The 20,700-nt window shown below is 47.5% G+C and overlaps 1 protein-coding gene across 3 annotated transcripts in view; it reads right to left on the bottom strand.

Moving 5' to 3' along the window:
- Nucleotides 1-87: 87 nt before the first annotated feature.
- The window catches only part of USP42 (ubiquitin specific peptidase 42), a 37,646-nt gene continuing 17,033 nt past the window's right edge, over nucleotides 88-20,700 (bottom strand). Inside the window, exons 4-18 of one of the 3 annotated variants that reach the window (XM_005879421.2) lie at nucleotides 19,847-19,957; nucleotides 18,476-18,578; nucleotides 18,278-18,345; nucleotides 17,049-17,119; nucleotides 15,835-15,917; nucleotides 14,881-14,992; nucleotides 13,938-14,078; nucleotides 13,652-13,752; nucleotides 12,008-12,161; nucleotides 8,677-9,396; nucleotides 8,484-8,578; nucleotides 5,348-6,850; nucleotides 3,766-4,067; nucleotides 1,970-2,012; nucleotides 88-1,110 (exon numbers count right to left, since the gene is read on the bottom strand). In XM_005879421.2, the coding sequence (XP_005879483.1) occupies nucleotides 2,005-2,012; nucleotides 3,766-4,067; nucleotides 5,348-6,850; nucleotides 8,484-8,578; nucleotides 8,677-9,396; nucleotides 12,008-12,161; nucleotides 13,652-13,752; nucleotides 13,938-14,078; nucleotides 14,881-14,992; nucleotides 15,835-15,917; nucleotides 17,049-17,119; nucleotides 18,278-18,345; nucleotides 18,476-18,578; nucleotides 19,847-19,957 (3,572 nt within the window). In that variant the 3' untranslated portion in view covers nucleotides 88-1,110; nucleotides 1,970-2,004. Of the gene's footprint in view, nucleotides 1,111-1,969; nucleotides 4,068-5,347; nucleotides 6,851-8,483; nucleotides 8,579-8,676; nucleotides 9,397-12,007; nucleotides 12,162-13,651; nucleotides 13,753-13,937; nucleotides 14,079-14,880; nucleotides 14,993-15,834; nucleotides 15,918-17,048; nucleotides 17,120-18,277; nucleotides 18,346-18,475; nucleotides 18,579-19,846; nucleotides 19,958-20,700 lie in introns of all 3 variants that reach the window. The other 2 variants (XR_001364657.1, XR_001364658.1) reach the window with 2 other exon arrangements.

Raw genomic sequence — 20,700 nt, 5'->3', positions numbered from 1 at the left:
CGCCCTGAGCTTTGGCACTTTTTAAAAAGTAAAGGCAACAGGAAGAAGTCATGCGACTTGTCCGTAAGCAAATGGGGCAAACAGCAGTAAAAAAGAAGACACAAAATGTTTAATTTGCTGCCATTTATATACTATATAAATTTTACATGCTGTATATTTACAGTGGGGCAAGTGCTTTTTTAATCTTTAAAAAAACAAAGATCAAACTTTAGACATCTCTGAACAACACAAACTGTATAAACCATACAGATTATTCAGATACAAACTGTATTAAATACAGTTGTCCCCACTCCGTCTCCTGATGCAGGACCAGTGAATTATAAGTGTATCACAGTTTGATAGCATATCCATATTAAAAATAAAATCACAGTATGATTTTGTCTGTAACTAGAAACTTTTCAGGGACCAAGCTGATAACTCAGACTCCAATATCATAGTCAAGACAAGAGAAACTGTATAAAAAGTGTTATGTAATAAAAAACGTACTGTAGGCTTTACAAATAATGTCTGGATTATACATTCATAATGTAAATACTCATCATAACTGGTAAGTTGATTGGAATAGTTCCACAAAGTTCAAAAACAGAACTTGTCTATAAAATACACCTTCCAATCTTGAATAAACTGAAACATGAAGCACGTTCGTTTCTAGTATCAGACATTACAGAAAACACTGCTCTCGAGTCAGCTGAGAGCTCGTGGAGCTTAAATAGTCTTTAAATTAAATATGCACACTGTCAGCTGTTTGTACGTGAACAATCCCAGGGTCCCGGCTGGCCTTGCACCGGAGGTCTGATTGGAGGAGCATTACATGGAATACGAGAGATCAACCTGAGTCTGTGATTAAGCAGCATTGAGATGTTCTAGTCCAGGGCGTCACTTTTAATGTGATTTATATACACGTATTTTACAATGCTCAGCAGTTGTAGAAAGTGTTCGTCCATTTGGAATAAGGGTAATTAAGAAAAGGTAAAAACTAAAAAAGAAGTTCTCCATGGTAAAATCTGTACAGTATTTACTAAAGAAGCACCACGCAGATCTGAACAAAGTTATTTTCTATGTTTATAATGGAAGCTGGGTTGGGGATGGCTTCTGTTGGACATGTTGAATCTGAAAGACAAGAGGCAGGAAGCTGGAGCAGAGGGTCTAAGGAGCCCGCAGGCCTCGCTGTGGCACACGTCACACCAGGACTATCTGTGGACGCTCTTCCTTCCCGCACTGCCTGCCTTTCTGAATGGCTGTAACGGGACTGGGCGGTTCCAGACACACAGGCCAGACAGCAGGCAGCTCAGCACAAGGGCGCCATCTGCTGGGCATGGACCGTGCCCACCGAACCCCAACTGGCTAATCCGTCTCCACCCCTGAAGCCCTAAGCTAGGCTCAGGCCTTCCCGAGGACACACTGGTAAGTCATGTGGACTAACTGCACGTTAACCTTCTGTGGACACATCACTGAAGTGTGTGTTTAAGTCCCTCTCGCTGACCAGAGTTAGACATTTGGGCAAAATGGCTGCTTCCCCTTTCCCGCATCGAGGGCAGGTGCGAGACACGAGTCGTCTCCCATGTCAGCTGCGTGGCACTGACCAGGTTTGGATCTGCTCTAAAACACCTAAACCTCATTCAAATCAAGCAAACCCTTTTGTCGAAAATGGGGGGTGGGGCCAGACGCCTCTGATTTGTGGGTGTTCTGGCCCTGGTGTGTGTGGAGGGTGGAGATTCCAGGGGCCCCTCTCAGGCACCCGGGAGGTCTGGGTGGAGGAGGCTGGATTTTCCATCTCCAAACGTTTCCCTATTATTCTGACGCTTTAAATACCCTCGTTTTCTTACGAGGGAGGAAGGAGGGCTGGAGTGTCCCCGAGCCAGCACAGTGCCAGCCTGGAGGACAGGGTCCCCCACACCCGTGTCCCAAACTCTGTCCCCACAGTGCCTCTGCCAACAGTCATGGGTAGACGGACGTGAAAACAGCTTACCATAACTAGTGAATTCTTTGTTTGAGGCCAAGCTTTCAGTCACCTAGAACGCAAGCAAAGGTTAAGAGACAGTTTAATGGTCTCATGGTGTCTGGTCCTGTGCCGAGCGCGCGGCAGGCTCACAGTTCCACGGGAAATAAGGCCACACCAGGCCCAGGGTGCGCAGGGGTGTGCGGAGGGGGCCCTTTCTCCGGGGGTTAGGGAAGACAGTCGCCGCGGGGAGAAGCCGGGAAAGCCACGCACGCCCGAGGACATGGTCGTCAGCCTTGTCACATGAGGAGGGGCAGGCTTTACACCAGAGACAGCGAGGCTGAAGGACAGGTCAGCGGTCAAGGCACCAGGACAGAGGACACGTGTCCCAACAGTTGACGGGGATGCTTGAAGGCCAGGTGACTGGCCCTTCTTGAGGGGACAGGCGGGGACAGTGCGGGGCTGCTCAGAGTGGAAGTGCTGGAGCGGGGACAGGACCACCGGCCTGACAGCAGCCCCTGGAGACAGAGCAGAGCTGCACACGCCACCAGCGAGGTGGGCACTCGGCCTCCCCCCCTCCAGGGCCCTGGGCGGCCCCACCCCCTGCGGAGGAGTCTGGCAACCGTGTGCGCTGCCTGGGACCCGTGCACACAGCCCCTCCCTGCGCGAGGGAGAGGGACTTCCCCCGACACTGACATGTTCACAGGAAACCAATCTGAAGGGACACATATTAATCCCTTAAAAACAGCAAATACCACTTCAGCTCCACTTTCTTGCTGCCGAGGGCTGCAAGCTCCCACCACACTCACCCTCCTGATGGGACACGCCATGCCTCGCGGTACTGTTCTCTCCTCGCCAACACTGGGGCCCAGGTGCCCTCCTAGCCAACCATCACAGGCTGACCGCCCCCCACAGGTCACCTCGGCCGAGCCCAGGACACTGTCAGGAACCAAAAGGCCTCTGGGCAACCAGGGTGACAGTCACAGGAGGACACCTCGGGGTCCAGGGCGGTCAGCAAACTCTCCACAAAAAGCCGTAAAAGCTGGGCTGTGCTCCACTGCACTCTACACACCGACATTGCAATTTCATATACTTTTCATGGGAAATGGAATCTTCTTTGGACTTTTCCAACCACTTGAGATGTTGAAGCCATTCTAACTGGCTGGTCCTGCCCCGGGCTGCGGTTCGCGGCCGCTCTGGGGCGCTGCCTACATCACGCTTTCTCGCAGGCTCCATGCTGCTCGCCAGGGGCAAAGGTCACTGGCACAGATTAGAAGGGGCGAGGAGGGGGCAGCTTTAAGTGCAATTAGCGACAGAAAGGACCACACCATTACAGGGGCAGAGCTGTGCAGAGCAGACAAGACCGGACACCCAGAGTGATCCACTCCCCAGGAGCCAGAGCCCCGCACGACAGGTGCGACAGCTGACGTCCCTAATGACCCAAGTCATCACACTGACTCCTAGGCTATGCTCAGAACGCCCGAGGTCTAAGGATTCCGGAGAGAAGAATATAAAAATGGCCTGAAAAGGAAAGTTCTGGCCCTTCCCGAGGAAAATGGTACCTGGAGCCCTAAATTCCAGGTGTGTATCAGGTTCTGTGAGGCCTGGTCCATGTAACCGGGGCTCCCCAAAATGCTAAGGGGGCCATGCTCCATGCCGCCCTCAAGGTGGGGGGTGGAGAAAGCGGGTGGGAGGGGCTCCTGCTGAAGCGTGTCCTCCCCCCCCCCGCCCCCCCCCCCGTGCCATTGGGCCTTCCTCCCAGGTGTCAATCCCCTTTTCTAAAAAGACCAGCTCCTACATTCTTAAGTCCAAGTATCTCCTCTTACCCTGGCCACACTCAGACAGATGACACCTGTCATCCCTGCTGTCCATCCTTAAACGTTTTGTTTTCTCTCGGAAAGGTCCAGCGCCTTCCAGAGGCAGGCCGTCGGTGAGGGGGGGGCTGCCGTCGGCTCTCCGGAAGCGGTCAAGAGCCTCAGAGCTGGCGGCCTTAGCTAAGTGCAGTCCTGAGTCTCGCCCACAGTCCTCCGATTTCCTTGAGTGTCTCTTCTTTTTCTTCTTCTTCTTCCTGTGTCTGTGGAGGTCAGCATCCGAGCATGCTGCCGAGAGATCCGAGTCCTGCTGATGCCTGCGGGAGAATAAGCCAGAACTCAAACCACCACCAAACAGCCACCTTGACGAGAGCCGGCCCTTGGCTTTTCCACCCACACTGTGGACACTCATGATGCAAATGCAGGTAAAATCTTTGTCTGATTTAAAATGCACTGGAAGGATCTCTTAAAGTCCAGGCCATAAATAACCCACTGAAACCCCTCCCACCGCTGCCGTTAGCTTTGCTCAGGCCCTAAGGCAGTGATGGCGAACCTTTTGAGCTCGGCGTGTCAGCATTTTGAAAAACTCTAACTTAACTCTGGTGCCGTGTCACATATAGAAACTTTTTTGATATTTGCAACCATAGTAAAACAAAGACTTATATTTTTGATATTTTATATACTTAAATGCCATTTAACAAAGAAAAATCAACCAAAAAAATGAGTTCGCGTGTCACCTCTGACACGCGTGTCATAGGTTCGCCATCACTGCCTTAAGGTGTTCGGCCAAAATCCCTGAGGCAGGACCGACCGAGCTGCTTCTCCTGAACCTGGTGGCTGAGGGAGAAGCCCTCCTGCAGGTGCCAGCCACATGGGGTGCCGGCGAGCCCCTTGCCCCCAGGAACCACTATTTACCAAGGGCTCATGGTATTGTTTTCCCAAGGCTGCAATTCTAAGGGTGTCAAAGGTATACAGTATAAGATGTGTGAGTAATTCTGTTTGTGCTCATTCGTGTCATCACAGATAAGTCATTTCCAGGACACTCACTGGCCAATTTAGCTTTTTCAAAATACAAAAACATATTTCCCAGTTAGATTTCAAATTGAGAAATGGAGACAGAGAAACAGACAAAAACAAAGGCAACAAAAGATGCGTCTCAGATCCCACTTAGGGCGGGAAGTGTCAATGCCACTGCGGCCTCCCGTTCTGTCACCTGGCAGCCAGGAGGTTGAAGGAAGTATGAACAGACGTGACAATAAGTACATCCGACCAGGAAGGGTGCTAGCGCCAGCGGTGAAGGCAAAGCCCTCGAGCCTTCCTGTCCAGCGCATCGCATGCTTACTCCTAAGGCGTAAGCATTCACATGAGGATGTTTGAAAAATGAGGTTGGTCGGCATTTTATGATCCTGTAAAGTAAGATACAGCTTAAAAGCAGAGCTAAATTTTAGAAATCTGTAAAAACCATGAAATCTCAGAATCCACAGATGAGGAATACAAATCAGACCACCACGCCCCGCCCCACCTGTCGCTGATCGGGTCGGAGACAGCGGAGCCGAGGCGGCAACCCCACCGCAGCCGAGCGCAGCCACGCCCTCACCTGGAGTCTCGCTCTCGGTGTTTGTCTTTGGATTTCTTTTTCTTCTTTGACTTTTTGTGCTTCTTCACTTTAGGTTCTTCTAAAGGGTCCCTCTGTACGCTTCTCCAGGCTTTCTTTTCTACGTGGGTGTCGCCATGTTCTATACTATCGTACCTCCGTTTGTGTGACTTCACATTTTCGTGGTCATGAAAGCGATCAGCGAGGTGACAGCTGCTGCCTTCAGGTGCAAGTGCAATCTTCTCGGCGGACTTCTCAGGGTGGGGCGGCAGGGCGTGGGGGGGGCCCGCCCGGGGGCCGCTCAAGTGGTGCCGTTCCCTCTCTTTGGCACCCAGCTCGTAGCCCTTCCTGCTTTTATAGTCCTTGTAGGGCCGGCCGCCGTACTGACCCACACGGTCATAGTCTCGGTCATAGTCTCGGTCCCCGTGCAAAGGCCTCCACTCCCACGCCTCCCTGGCCGTGTACGGGGCGTACCTGTCGTGGTAATACCTGCATTTGTCCCACCTCGTTCTGTCCAGGTAGTACTTCTCCCGGCCCCAGGAGTGCTCGCTTTCCGAGTGGTGGTACCTGCTCCAGTCGTGGTCGGACCCGCCTCTGCTCCGGGAGTGGTGGTGGCGGTGCCGGGCCAGGCCGCGGTGCTCGCAGGCGTGGTGCGGGCCCCCGCTGCAGTGCTCGGGCCGGCGCCCCTGCAGGGTGCGCTCGCGCGTGTAGGAGTGCCGCCGCCGGCGGTAACGGTCCTCGGTCTGGCTCCTGCTGTCCCGCGCGTGTTCCCCGCTGGACGAGCGGTCCCTCCGGGTGCGATAGTGTCCTCGGTCAACCTTGCGGAGGCTGCTGATCTTCTCCTTCACCGGAGACCGGGCCTGGCCTTTCTGCCCAGCCTTGTTTTCTTCACGTGGCTCCCCGGGGCTTTGCTCGGGAGCCCCAACCCCTTCTGAATGGTTTTCCGTGACTTTGTCCAACTGAGAAGAGGGCGGCTCGTCTGTAGGCGCCTCCGAGATTTTAGAAACGTCTGAGACTTTAGAAACGTCTTCCGCATCCGTACACTGGTCTCGGCTGCCGTGGACGGAGGGCTCCTGCTCGCCGTCACCCTCGGGACATGCCGCGGGGCTCGGGCTCAGCCTCCCCGTGGCGTCCCCTGCTGCCGAGTCCCGGGGACTCTCTGCTAACGTCCCCGTTGTATCCTGGGACGCTCTGCTCTCCTCCCCTGTTCCATTCCCAGGGTCGCACAGTTTAGAGAGGGAGTCGTCCCCAGCGGTGTTCTTGTTGGCGTTACAAAGGTGGTTGACACTGGGCACGGACTCCTCGGGTTTTGCTGAAATGCTCTCAGGGACTTGTTCTTTGGTAGATGTAGACTGGATGCCGGGGTCCGGGAGCGGCGAAGCCTTCTTCAGTTTGCTGCTAAGACCCGTGGCCGTCTCCAGTTCCTCCCGGGAGTCAGGAGTGGGGCTGCCGGGCTCCAGTCCTGCCTCAGGATGCTCTGTCTGGCTCCCGTCTGTTCCAGGTGCACTGCAGCCCGACCAAAACAAATAACAAATTAGTCATTCGCCAGATTGCTTTACGGGTTACTGTCATTGGCTCACAGAGACAAACACTTCAAAACAGCCATTTACTAAGTGTTTTATGCCTTTAATATATCTGGTTGAAACCCAATAGTGAACTTACCGTTTTCTGAAACGTCAAACTGTCCTTCCCTCGTTAAGTAAAAATATAAAATGTTCTATCAAGCCCATCTCCTATCCATTCTTTAGCAACAACCATGCTGAGGTTCTAGGCCGCTTCTGTTCCCAGGGGGACTCGCCTCCTTCACAACTAAGTCTGAACGTCCAACCGGTCAGATGACAGGGGAGGCTCGACTGTTCCTCTGGACCCCTTTCCACCCCACAGGGCCGAGCTCCTGCAGTGACTCAGCATCGGTGAGGGGTCACTGGGCTTCGGGAAGCGAGCTCTGCCCTTGATCGCTGGGAGCTGCGATGGACGTGAGGTTAATGAAAGCTGCCAAGAGACCTCAGAACCCGACAGGGGCCCCACTTTTCGCAGGACGGTGTCTGGGAGAGGGTATACATACGAGGTCACTACACGTTTTCTAGAGCGTGGCAGTGAGATTCTCAAGTCAGCACGTGGCGCAACACACCGGTTACGCTCCACGCACGGCCTGGCTCACGCAGCGAGCTGTGGTCACTCCCATGCACATACGTGTGCGGACACGCTGAGCTAGACTAGGGCCGTAACAGGGGGACCTGTATGCCCGTGACTGGTGCTCACGCTGTTCCATCTTCCAGGGAGCCCAGGGCTGGGCGTTCCCTGCCTCCAGGATTGACTCCACTCCCCCGGCTCCGCCAGCCTTCCCTGCAGTGGCCAGTGAGGCAGCACTGCCAGGGCCATTCGGAAAACGGGGCATTTCTGGGTTGTCACAATGACGGGGAGCCCCGCTGGCACTAGCAGGCAGGGGAGAGGCAGGCAGGCCCACGGAACAGGCGAGTGCCCTGTGACAGGCAGCTCCAGGGAAACGAGCTTTTCCAGGAACACAGCTAGCGGGTCTGAACGTGTCACTTAAGCTGCCGCCACGAGGACTCATTTCCCTGGTGGTGGCTGCGTGTGGCGTGGGGCTCCCGACCTCAGGCCGCACTTTACGCTGTCACATCGCAGCAAACCCGGCCCCGCTCGTTGCTGCCTCTCGTAGTGCAGGCTCGCCTGGCTGCTACATGTTGAAATACAGCTGCATTACACATTCCTTTCCTCCTATTCCCATTACATTTAGGTCAATATCCTGGTTTTTTTAAATGACAACGTGGAAGCGGGACTATCTTTTCCATAAATTTGGTTTCAGAATTCTGGAGGGGGCAAGACCAAACATGTGCTGCCGACAGCTGAGAACCACGGCCCTGTCCTGGGCGGAGGACGTGGGCGGGCCAGGTGCCCAGGCAGCAGTGTGCTGACGACAGCCCTGAGGAGGACACGCTAGCTGAGGGCAGCAAGCTTTCCTGGACTATCAGCTGATACATTTTTCTTTACTTTTTACAAAAGCAAATGAACAAATGCCATAGATCATTCAAGTCATCCCAGGAGTCAAGACATGTACAGAGTTAAACTAGTGACAGGCCCAGGACACCACTGGGATTTCCTCCTGAGTCACTGTTACCTTGTCTCATCCGTCGAGCCTTTCCCTTTGTTGCCGAGCTTGAAAGTCTCTAAGATTTTGTCTTCCGGGAGAGGTGGCAAAGGAGCGGGCATCAACTACAATAGAAAAACAAAGATGCTCCAACTCTAGTCGCTACTCCCCACCTCCTGAAGTCTAGCCAGCGACCCGCCCACCCCCGCCCAACCCCACTCACCTTTCCAGGGAGACCATTTGCCTTAGAAAAGGGGTTTTCTGAGTGTAGGTCAGGCTGGACTTGGCAGCTGGCACCATCGAAGGACAGACCGTTCTCTTCCGGGTCACTGTCTGTACTGACATTAGCACCATTTAGAGTCACAGGTTCTCGAAGCTCGTGCTGAGAGGCCTCGTCAGCTTCAGCATCCAGAGCAGAAGAGTTCGAGCTCTCGACCGTGCCCAGCCCGTTCTCCCTGCCGAGGCCCTTGGCCTCCTCGTCAGACTCTTCCGAAGACTCGGCACCGTAGGGGACCAGGACGCTGGAGTTCAGCTTGGACTTGCCGTTCATCACTGGCTTGGAGCAGGACTCACTCGGGGCCGTCGGCTTTGTGACTTTACTGGGAACTGACGTGGTGGGTGCACTCGAGGTAGACTGTATTGCAGAAGAAGTGGTAATGGTAGAAGAGGGAACAGGCTTGGTAGGGTTCTCCAAACCATTGTTGTGAAGGTTAGGCTGAGACTGACCTTGGCGAACAGGTAACTTGTTGTGAATACTGATGGTGATTTTTTGTTTCTTGGGATGTTCCGGGATAACTGAGGCCCTGTTAACTGACCAGTTTTGAACAGAAGTTGAAGCGTTAACAGCACCAGCCCTGCTGACATTGGAATTTCCATTAGGACTCGACACGGAGCTGCTGGGCGTTTCTTTCAAGGGTCCGGTCCCATTCAAGTGGGGTGGGTTCTGGAAGCAAGAAGACCACAGCCCTGGTGAGCATTCCAGAGAGTCACAGGCAGAGAACCCACTCTGGCTACAGACCCTTCCCAGGGGGTCTTTTTCTTTTTATAAATTACAAGCTTTACACACCTAGAAACACCCCCTCTCCTCACCCACTCCTGCCTGCACAAACCTTTCACAGGTCATCGTTTTCTGATAATTAAGCAACAAACAGCGACAACTATTTTTGCCCAGAAAACATGGCCCAGACCATATTCTTTCTGCTCCAATCGGGCAGAGTGAACAGGCCCCTTTGAGTAGTCTCATATGTTCTCCTTGGTTTTCTTGGAAGCCCAGAGCTGTACAAGCAGAAGGAAGTGCCAGCCAGCAGGGAACGGCCGTTGGCCATGGTAGCTAGGGAGCTGGTCACGTGGGCAGACAGAGAAGAGTGCCTTCAGGCACCACTGGCCCGCCCATCCCCTCCCCCAACAATATCTCTGAATCTCAGATTCCAACTACTGCTGCTACACCCTAGAGGCTGCAAACTGGAGGTCATGGGTGAAATCTCGTTCACAGATGAATTCTGTTTGGCCTTCACAATGTTTTCTTAAATATCTGAATTAGTTCCTATCTTAACATTGAAAGGTTTCATGGGGTGGGGGTGGCGGGAGGAGACTCTTGAAAAATCAGTAGCAGCCACCGCTCAGCATAGGGCATGTGCTCTCCTGATGTCACCCTCACGAAGAGTCCAATTCAGGAGCCTGCTGCCTGCCCAGCTCCCAGAGGCCTTAGAGGTATAACTCCTGCCATAATCCACACACTGCCCCACGTCCACAGGACACAGCACACAACTGGACAATCTGCTGGTTCAAAACCAAAGGAACTCGAACTGAAAGGCTGTTAACACACTGCAGCACAGAGGACAGGGATTATTCCAACATGTGGACAAGCCGTCCGCGACCTCACACGGAAGTCTACCAAAAGGTGGGCCTCGGTTCCACAAAGCGTCTCAAGGCCCAGGCCTGCCGTCAGTTCTCCCCAAGAGGCCACCTGGAAGTGTGGCCTCACCCAGCTGGACACAGAAAGCGCCACACTCGTGAAAGGGCTGAGCAGACATAATGAAAGTGTCCTGTCGGTTCGGGGCCACTTTCCTGCAGTCCAGCATTAATAAGGGTCCCCAAGTATTTCATCAAGTGAATGGAAGTCCAGCACGAGAGCTAAACTCTCTAGCGTTTAAATACCCTTATACCCAGGATCTGCTTCTTCACCAATACATCCATACTCTGCGATGTGCTGTGCACTTGAAATATTTTATAATGAACCAGTGGCCCAGTGCACGGATTCATGCACATTGAAAGGAAATTAGAAGAAAGATTCATGTGGTAATTACGTTACTGCAAAAAATTACAAGTCAAAATAGTACATATAATATAGTATTATAAAATTAAGACACGCGTGTGATTGGCACCAGCGAGAGCTTTATATGTATCGTGCATGCGCCAGTCAACATTGATTTTCAAACGAGAGGCCCGGTGCACGAAATTCATACATGGGTGCAGTCCCTAGGCCTGGCCGGTGATCAAAGTGCGAGCATCTGGCATGGAAGGGTAGGTCCCAGCTGATCTCTGGGCCCTGGGCAGCACCTGGGTTCCCGCGCGCCCCCCTCCGCCTGAGTTATGGCGCCTGAGTCCCCTCGCGGAGATGCAGTGAGCACGGCCAGATTCCGCAGGCCCGGGTGCAGTGTGGGGGCCTCTGGTCCGCCCAGCGATGCCACACAGAAGCTAGGTGGGCAGCACACTCTCTCCTGGCCGGCCTCGCAGACTGGCTCCTATGCAAACCCACGGGGAGCCCGACCAGCCCCTGTGGTCCTGGCGGCTTCAGCCCGGCTCAACTGGAAGAGGCTGCACTGGTACAGGGCAGGCTCCTCACGGGCACCCAGCACCTGAGCATGGGGGCTTCCCCGGCACACGAGCCCTGGCGTCCCAGGGGAGGGTACTAGAGGGAGTAAAAGCGAGCTTGGCGGACACCCCACATTCTCACCGCACCTCCGTCCCCATCATCCCCGCCCCCAGGTAGCCAGCGAGAGATCACAGCATGTCTCCAACGCCTGCCATGTTCCGTGCCACCCATTGGTGGTCAGCACACATCATAGTGAGCTGTCGAACTCCCTGTCTCCTGGTTGAACCACCTGAGGGGACAATTTGCATATTGGGCTTTTATTATATAGGATTGCCAGTACACATCATATGTACCGGCCTGTCGGTGAATAAATCGCGATGTGGTTCATGTTGAATGTCAACAAAAACCACCAAATTCACGATCGACAATGACAGATCAAAACACATGCGTGCGATTTGCACCAGTGAAAGCTTTATATGTATCACACATGCACAAGTCAATGTTTATTTTTAAATTGCCAGTGCACATCGTATGTACCGGCTGGTCGGTCCGACGTCAGACAGACGGATGGTGGGTCACTTAGCCTTTTATATAAATAGATGGCTTGAATATACTATTTTGACAAAAAATTCATTTGCATACGAGGCCATGGCAACTACTGCAATGCTAGCCTGAAGGTTTGAATGATACATTTTTAAATTAACATAAAGATTACATTCTCTCTATGGAAGAGAGTTACCTTTATCATGTGAGAAGGAAGCTGTGGTCCGATGAACCCTGACGTGGCCTGTTTGTTATTGACGACACGCTGACTGATTACAGGTCGGGGAGAGGACTGGCCGGGGCTGTGGGCGGAATGAGTAAGTTCACCTCCATTTTTCACATCATGGGACCTGGGGACAGAGAGTGACATTGCTTAGGGTCACACAGGACATCTCCTTAGAAGAGATTCATTTATGACTCAGGTAACAGACCAACCTGCTGCAGCGAACAGAGCTGCACATGGGTTTTTAGGTCAAGGTCAATGTCAGGTGCTCAGATTGGGAGATCACCAGGGTAATTGGGCAAATGGTACTCTTTAAAAAATATTTTTATTGATTTCAGAGAGGGAGAGGGAGAGAGATAGAAACATCAATATGAGAATCATTGATCAGCTGCCTCCTGCACGCCTCCTACTGAGTATTGAGCCCTCAACCAGGGCATGTGAATTGAATCGTGACCTCCTGGTCCATAGATCGATGCTCAAGCACTGTGCTGCATCTCACCCCTTAGAGCAGTGGTTCTCAACCTTCCTAATGCTGCGACCCTTTAACACAGTTCCTCATGTTGTGGTGACCCCCAACCATAAAATTATTTTCATTGCTACTTCATAACTGTAATTTTGCTACTGTTATGAATCATAATGTAAATATCTGATATGCAGGATGTATTTTCATTGTTACAAATTGAACATAATTAAAGCATAGTGATTAATCACAAAACAATATGTAATTATATATGTGTTTTCCGATGGTCTTAGTCGACCCCTGTGAAAGGGTCATTCGACCCCCAAAGGGGTCGCGACCCACAGGTCGAGAACCGCTGCCTTAGAGGCACCTGCTATTCAGATTTAAGAGTATCTTCTACACCAGCAGTCACCAACCGGTGGTCTGTGAGGTCCGAAAGGTTGGCGACCGCTGCTCTACACTTTAGCCTATACTGGTTTTTCAACAGTATAACATTTCAAACTGCTTTTTCCGCCATATTTATTGAGCACATTCTCATGTCAACAAAAAAAAAAAAAAAAAAAAAAAAAAAAGTTTCATACAAATCACTTTTAACAACTGCATATTTCAACATATGGATTTGCTATAATTTATCTGATCATTCTATGACTGATCAGCTGTTACAAATGAATACCTTGAAGCACACCTCAGTTTCTCCAAGGCCACGCCCTTCCAGCAATGGAATGAGCGAAACAGTCTTCAGCAAGAGCAGGAGAGAAATGAGCAGAGGTGCTGGCACTGCCCAGGCTGATCCAGGAAGGTGGCTGCCCGCCTGTGCTCAGCAGCTGAGAGGGGACCACACCCAGTGCTCTGAGCCCCTTCCCGAGGCCGCCACAGCCCCCAGGTCACCCAGTGTGAGGCCAGCAGCAGAAGCCTGCCCTCCTCAGCCATCGCCTTTCCCTTCCTCTGAATGTGTCTGTGATTAAACTGCCGAACAGCTGGAAGCTAATGCACACTCAGGACCCACCCGCAAAAGCCCATCCTTACGCTCCCAAGCTTCAAGCCGCAGTTCTAAAAAGAACCCAGTAAGGATCCACATTAAGTGAATTTAAATATGTTGATGAGATGAACAGAAATAAAATAGCAGAAAACTTGAGAATCTGTTCTCCTGACAATACCTGATATAAAAGAGAACATACGCTTGTTGACTGAGTACCGATCTGATATCACTGGTAGATACGATGGAGTCATTCATCTGATACCAGAGACCATTGCTAGCCTGCAAGAGCCAATAAAAGAGAGATTCAATATGACTATGGAAACAGGGAACACTGAGCCAGAGAAATGTAAGAAAAATGCAATTGCACATTTTAACTGTAAAAGTCTCACCTTCCCCCCAAGAACACCAGTGCTCCCTTACAGTGTATTGTAAATAAAAGACATTAGCAAATCCACACCGCTTACCTTTATGTAGCAGAAGTAATGGCCGGCGTGGCAGTTAAAACCAGTGTGTACCAGTACTGCATATAAGACATAAATAATCGGTTCTCCGTTTGGTTGAGACATGTATGGTCGAATATCAAGATATTCCGGATATTTTACATCCTAAACAGAAACGGGAGGAGGAAAAGGAGCATTGTTTCTGGAAGCACAGATCATTCCACGTGTTTGGGTAAGGGGTACGTAGGGGCGGTGTAGGGCAGGATACCTGCAGATCACTATGCTCTATGATATTCTGGCAGAAACCTAATTCATTGAACCCCATTTCAAAAGACATGATGATCCTGAAACATATTTGAATCTAAGTGTGTTTAATGCAATCCCACTGTATTCTTTATTTTCTTTGAACAATTAAGGATCCATATTAAGTGAATTCTTCAAATTAATCAAAAGAGACAGTTATAGAATGACAATTCTGGGCTTTCATCATCACTTATTTTTATTTTTAATAATTCAGGAATGGATTATTTATTTCTTTTGCATGTCACTGGCTTTTTTACCACTTTTAATCTTCAGAAAGTGGAAAGGAAATGGGGAAATCAATGTATTACCAATCAGAAAACAACCAACCAAGAAAACCAACTTGGAAGAGTGGCCAGACACAGCAGGATTTCAAACGACACACTCTCTCTACCTCACTGACTATGGAGTTCAACTCAGATAAGTTACCAACTTTATCATCAGAAAGTCTAACCAGCTATAGGATATAGAACCACACCCACCCTCATAAACACACAAAATACACTACTGGCTCAATGCTTTGACATTTTCCTCCCATTACCAAGTGCTGGAAGAATTCAGAAAATCAGGTAACAAAACTGTTCAGTTAGATTGTTTATAACCCCGTAACAGCTAATGACACTGAGCCCTGAAAGGCTCGGCGTAAAGGTTACTAATGTCTACAAACCTTAGCAATTTTCCCGCCAGTAAAATTGGCAAAGCGTTTCAGAGAAAGTGTGAGAACATTGGAGGATCTGTGTATGGTGAATCTCTTTGAAGCTGGAACCATCTTTTTACATCTTGAAATAAACAGAAACAAATAATTAAGATTAAATATGTTTTTTGTATTTTAGCCTTTCCCTTGTTATTTCTCTAAACATTCTAAATTAAGTTTCCAAAGGGTACTAGATGAGAAAAACAACCCTTTCAACCAACAGTGAAAATACAAAACTTTAAAATACAGAGAAACTGCTTAATTAGCATGACAGGGACAGGAAGCTGGGATAATTCTGAGCTGATAACCACACGGGTCACTGATATTCTCAAATTAGGTTAATACAAGTTTCTGTCAACTCAAAACAAACTGAAAAACAAACAGATTTCCAGGCTGGTATAATTCTGTGAAAACAAAGACCTATCAGATACAAAAGGAAGAAACCTAATGATTAGAAATGTCCATGGAGTTTAACACAGAGAAACCCCTGTGGCTCGGACAGAAGGGAGCCTTCTTCCCACAAAATGAGTATTTGATAAGAACAAGTATCACCTGACTCTAAAATGAAACTCTACTTAAACATACAACGCAAGGCTTTCTGAAAACAGGCAGTCTTGACTTCAGGGGGAAACACAGTGAGAAATAATCAAAATTAAGAGGTTTCTAGTAGACACCACCAGCAATCCTGGTAAGACCCACAGAGAAGGTCCAAGGAGAAGTGGCTGCCCTCTAGCCCGCCCTTTCCAACAGAGCGGATGACAACACCGCTGCTGGGCTTACCTCTGCTCTCCCTGCACCCCCCCAGCAGTGAGACCCACATCTCCTAGAGAGGACACGCCTTGGCCCTGGAGGACAGAGATGCAGTGTCTCCCCAGATGGCATCGGCAGCTAAGGGACCTTTCCCACCCGGGCGGCACCCTGTCGTACTTGCTGCACTTGTACGAGTTCTCGCCGTCCAGCTGCTCGGGCTTCACAAACTGCTCCAGCGCCTTGTTCACACTCTGAGCAGCCTGGGAAGAGAAGGCAGCACACGTTACCTCTCACTGCCGTGAACCAAGAAGTCACTGGTTTGATTCCTGGTCAGGGCACAAGCCCAGGTGTGGGCTCATTCCCCAGTAGGGGACGTGCAGAAGGCAGCCGATCCATGTTGTCTCTCTCTCTCCCTCTTCCTTTCTCTCTCAAATCAATTTTTAAAAAAGGAAATGTTCTTTTACTATGGCATTCATTTTTATATGTGGACACATCAAGTTATTTCCCCTCCCATTAAAAATGATCAGATTAGCCGAAACTGGTTTGGCTCAGTGGATAGAGCGTCGGCCTGCGGACTGAAAGGTCCCAGGTTCGATTCCGGTCAAGGGCATGTACCTTGGTTGTGGGTACATCCCCAGGGGGTGTGCAAGAGGCAGCTGATCGATGTTTCTCTCTCATTGATGTTTCTAACTCTTTATCCCTCTTCCTTCCTCTCGGTAAAAAATCAATAAAATATATATTTCTAAAAATAAATAAAATAAAATAGTCTAAAAACGGAAACAAACCAAGTATCTACCAGCTTGGAATCGGGCATGGGAACTGGTCTATCCACTCACTGGACCATCACATAAACGCCAAGCAGATTGGAAGGAAAACAGCAAGTGGTCAGAGGTGAGGTGTGACCCCATGTGTAGAAGCAGTAAATAACACTCTGGGACAGGGTGTATCAGAGACAGGAACAGCTCATTCTGCAGGACGGACCATATGTATCTGCAATATTTCTCATTTATCATAAACACGTTACATTCGAAATCAGAAAAAATAAAGCTTCAGAACAACAACAAAATGAGACTTTAGATCAGGCAGGAAGCAAAACAATTTCTAAATAATAACCACCAGCTACTTTGGCTAATAGAGTTATCAGGATCTGATTTTATTAAGATTTATTAAGTGAAACATCAAAAGGTAATAAAAAGATAAGGTGTTTTAAGATTATGATGCCGACTACAAAGTTCAAATAATCACCTGTACATAAGCCTTGGCATATTAAAATTTTAAATTCATGTTCTCTAACAAGTCAGTCTTAATTGTAAGTGAACTACAAATACATGAAGTTATGTCAAGTCTAACTGGTTTTTAAACTTCACTGTCACAACAATGATCCAGCTTACCTTGATCTCCAGTGTTATATCGAGATACGGGTCAAAAGTATCTGAAACGCCTTTGCAATTTAAACATTTGACTGAAATAAAAACAAAATGCAAAGATAAGCAGAGTGCAATCGTTATGGCATCCCAACTGTTAAGATGACTGAACACAAAATACTATTACAAATAAAAAATTAAAACAAGGTACAGTTTCTCCTATCAGATTGGGCAAAAAATGTTAATACTACACAGTGTGGATCTGAGTGCCATGAATCTGGCTCCCACACACTGTTGGTTGGAATGTAAGCTGGTATAACCTCTGGAAGGATGACATGCGGTGTCAGATTACATACCAGCCTTTTATGCAGAAATTCTAATGCTAAGAATTTATCCTATATACACTTTTACATGGACATAAAGGCATGTGCACAAGGATATTCATGAGCATTGATGATCATTTAAAAATTAGAAGTGCCCTAACCGGTTTGGCTCAGTGGATAGAGCGTCGGCCTGCGGACTGAAGGGTCCCAGGTTTGATTCCAGTCAAGGGCATGTACCTTGGTTGCAGGCATATCCCCAGTAGTTCCTTTCCCTTCCTCTCTGTGAAAAATCAATAAAATATATTTTTTAAAATAAATAAATAAATAATATAAATAAAAATTAGAAGTGACCTAAGTACTCCTCGATAGGGGACTAAAATAAATGGAAAACAATGCAACTGTGCGAGACAAGTTAGACCTGCGTGTGCTGAAGTGTAAGAACACTTTTACGTTAGGAGAAACTGAAAGGGCATACCTAACAGCTCCGTCTGCTCACGCACAGGAAGCCACTGGAAGGACACCAGAAGCTAGCGTGGGGCTGAGAGGGGGACGGGAGTCTGGGCTGGATGGAGGACACACTTCCATTCTTAATCCTTTCTACAGTTGGCTTTTTTTAACCATATGCATGGATCATCTTATCAACTTTTTAAAAAATTCTCTTTATTTATTTATTTCTTAATTCTCTCCTGAGGATATGTTTTTTATTTACTTAAGAGAGAGGGAAGGGAGAGGGAGAGAGAGTGAAACATCAATGTGAGAGAGAGACACATAGATCGGTTGCCAATCAAGGACTGAACCTGCAATCTAGATATGTGCCTGACTGGGACTCAAACCTGCGACCTTCCAATGCATGGGACGCCCAGGATGACACTCCAACCAACTGAACCACACTGGCCAGGGCCACTTTAATAAAAGTTTTAAATGAAAGTTTACCTCTAGATCTCAGGTATCCTCCAAATATCTGACAAACGAGCGTGGTAGCCTGGGTGTGTCTGTCTAATCTGAAAAACAGTCAGACAGTGACGTGAGAGAAGATTCTACAGAAACTACATATGCTACACGAGATCTCAAAGCACACACATCTACAGAAGAGCAAGAATTCAGACGGATTAAGGAGACGTCAGTACTTACTTATTGCTGCCATTCAAGCACGCCTTTTGCATAGCATCAACAGTGTATTGAAGGAATTCATGGGCATCTTCTTGGTTTCCAAAACGGAAGTGCCTAGCTATACCTATGAAGTGTAAGACAAAGCTTTATCATCACCCAAGAGGCCCAGGCGGTAACCCCCAAAAGTTGTATCTTATGATAATACGTTAGTTAGAAAACACCTGATAATCATTATATGGGGAAACAGTACTAATACCAGCTATTCTGAGAAGAGTTAGACGATTAAAAGTCCACATGGACTAGAGTTTGAAAGCCCAGAGAGGAGGCACAGAGATGCTATCCACGGCTTTAGTGAGTTAGTGAAGTTGTACTTGAATAAATTCAACTTTAGCTATATTGCCTCAAAATTTGTCCACAATGTTATGTTATTACACACATCTTAAATTTGGTGCTAATCTCCCTAAGTCTAAGAGAATCCATGCAGAACACATCAATGTCAAAACCTATCCAAATTCTATCCTGATAACCATGTATGTGTGTGTGTGGGTGTGTGTATATGTACATTCATGGATGTAAGTACACACAAACACACAGAAATTACATTTTCTTAAAGATTTAGGTTGAAAAGTGTTAATCATGCCTTATATTTATTTATTTATCATATATTTATTAATTAAACAACAAAAAAATCATCCTCAGCTAAAATTTTGCCAGGATCCAATGATGTTTAAAAAATGTTTACATTGTAAATATTTGTAACTGTATGATTATTCACCCCTGTAATTATCTAGCCAGATATCAGATTAAGAAAATTTTGTGCAATCTGTATCATTACAATGCAAGAGAAAGATTTAAAAGTCATTTAAAAATTAAATAGAAAAAATAAAATTTATCTACAAATTTGCTAAGGTAGGAGTATAAATCTTTCTTTAAAAGTGTATTTTATTTTGGCAATTACTGTCACTCTGTATAGTATAATCATTAACTGAATTAAAACTAATTCAAACCAATTTAAAGAAACATGTAGGACAATATTAGAATTAGTATTAGTATTAGAATTAGTATTACTCAGCATAAAAATCCAAATATCTAGGGGAAAAACTCATTGTAAAATTACCAATGATGTTATTAACAAATTGAGTTAAAATTTTTTTCATTTGTTTACATTAAACTGAATACTATTTTCTTTTTATATTGCTATCTTTTGCTTTAAGGTTTCAAAATCTGTTTATATAGTAAATGTCTGACTAAGAGTGTTATTAAAGGCATCTACACATACGATAAAATATGTTTGCTTGTTTTTATAATAAACAGGCTCATCTTTTACCAGGTAGGCCATTAAGACCAATTAGCTAATAAATACTAATATAAACAACTATAGATGATACTTACGCCGCATCTCATTAATGACAAACATTGGTTTAATAACATCCCCAGGATTACTGAGTGCCTGGGTGATATGTGCTTGCATTGTACACATCATACAAAATCCTTCTGCATGACCTGAAAGATAACAGATAATAATCCTCCAAATTAGTAAAATATGACTCTACATACACATCAAGAGATACTGCACTCCTGAAATGAAATAATAGTAACAGCTATCATGTGTCATGCACTGAACCATATGCTTTTGTTCACTGTCATTTAATTCTCCCAAAATCTAACTGATAAGTATATACTGACTCTATTCTACAAGAGAGGAAACTGAAGTTCAGAGTTAAAAACTTGCCCAATGTCATGCCCTGGCTGGGTGGCTCAGTTGGGTGGAGCGTCGTCCCATACACCAAAAGATTCCAGGTTTGATTCCCAGTCAGGGCACATACCCAGGTTTCGGGTTCGAGTCCTGGTCAGGGCACATATGGGAGGAGACCAATCTATGTTTCTTTCTCATATCGATGTTTCTCTCTCTCTAAAAATCAATAAAAACATATACTTGGGTGAGGATTAAAAATAATTTTTCCCCATGTCAAAAAGTTATTAAGTGGCAGACACATAACAATCAAATCATACTCTAATTTCAAGGCCTGCATTAACTACTCTCTATACTGGAAAAATGATATTTTTCACACACTGCTATTTGTCTCACACAGGAAAAGAATGTCTCCCATACTGGGGATTAAAAATCTCTCTATAAATATTTGGCTTTTTTGGCCACATACGGTGGTCTCATTGCTGCTGCTGCTTTTTTTTTCTTTCTTTCTACAACTTTTTATTTATTTATTTATTATTTTTTAAATATTTTA

Source organism: Myotis brandtii, unplaced genomic scaffold (assembly GCF_000412655.1).
Source record: "Myotis brandtii unplaced genomic scaffold, ASM41265v1 scaffold6, whole genome shotgun sequence".
Taxonomy (NCBI): Eukaryota; Metazoa; Chordata; class Mammalia; order Chiroptera; family Vespertilionidae; genus Myotis; species Myotis brandtii.
This window is presented reverse-complemented; position numbering and strand designations above follow the sequence as displayed.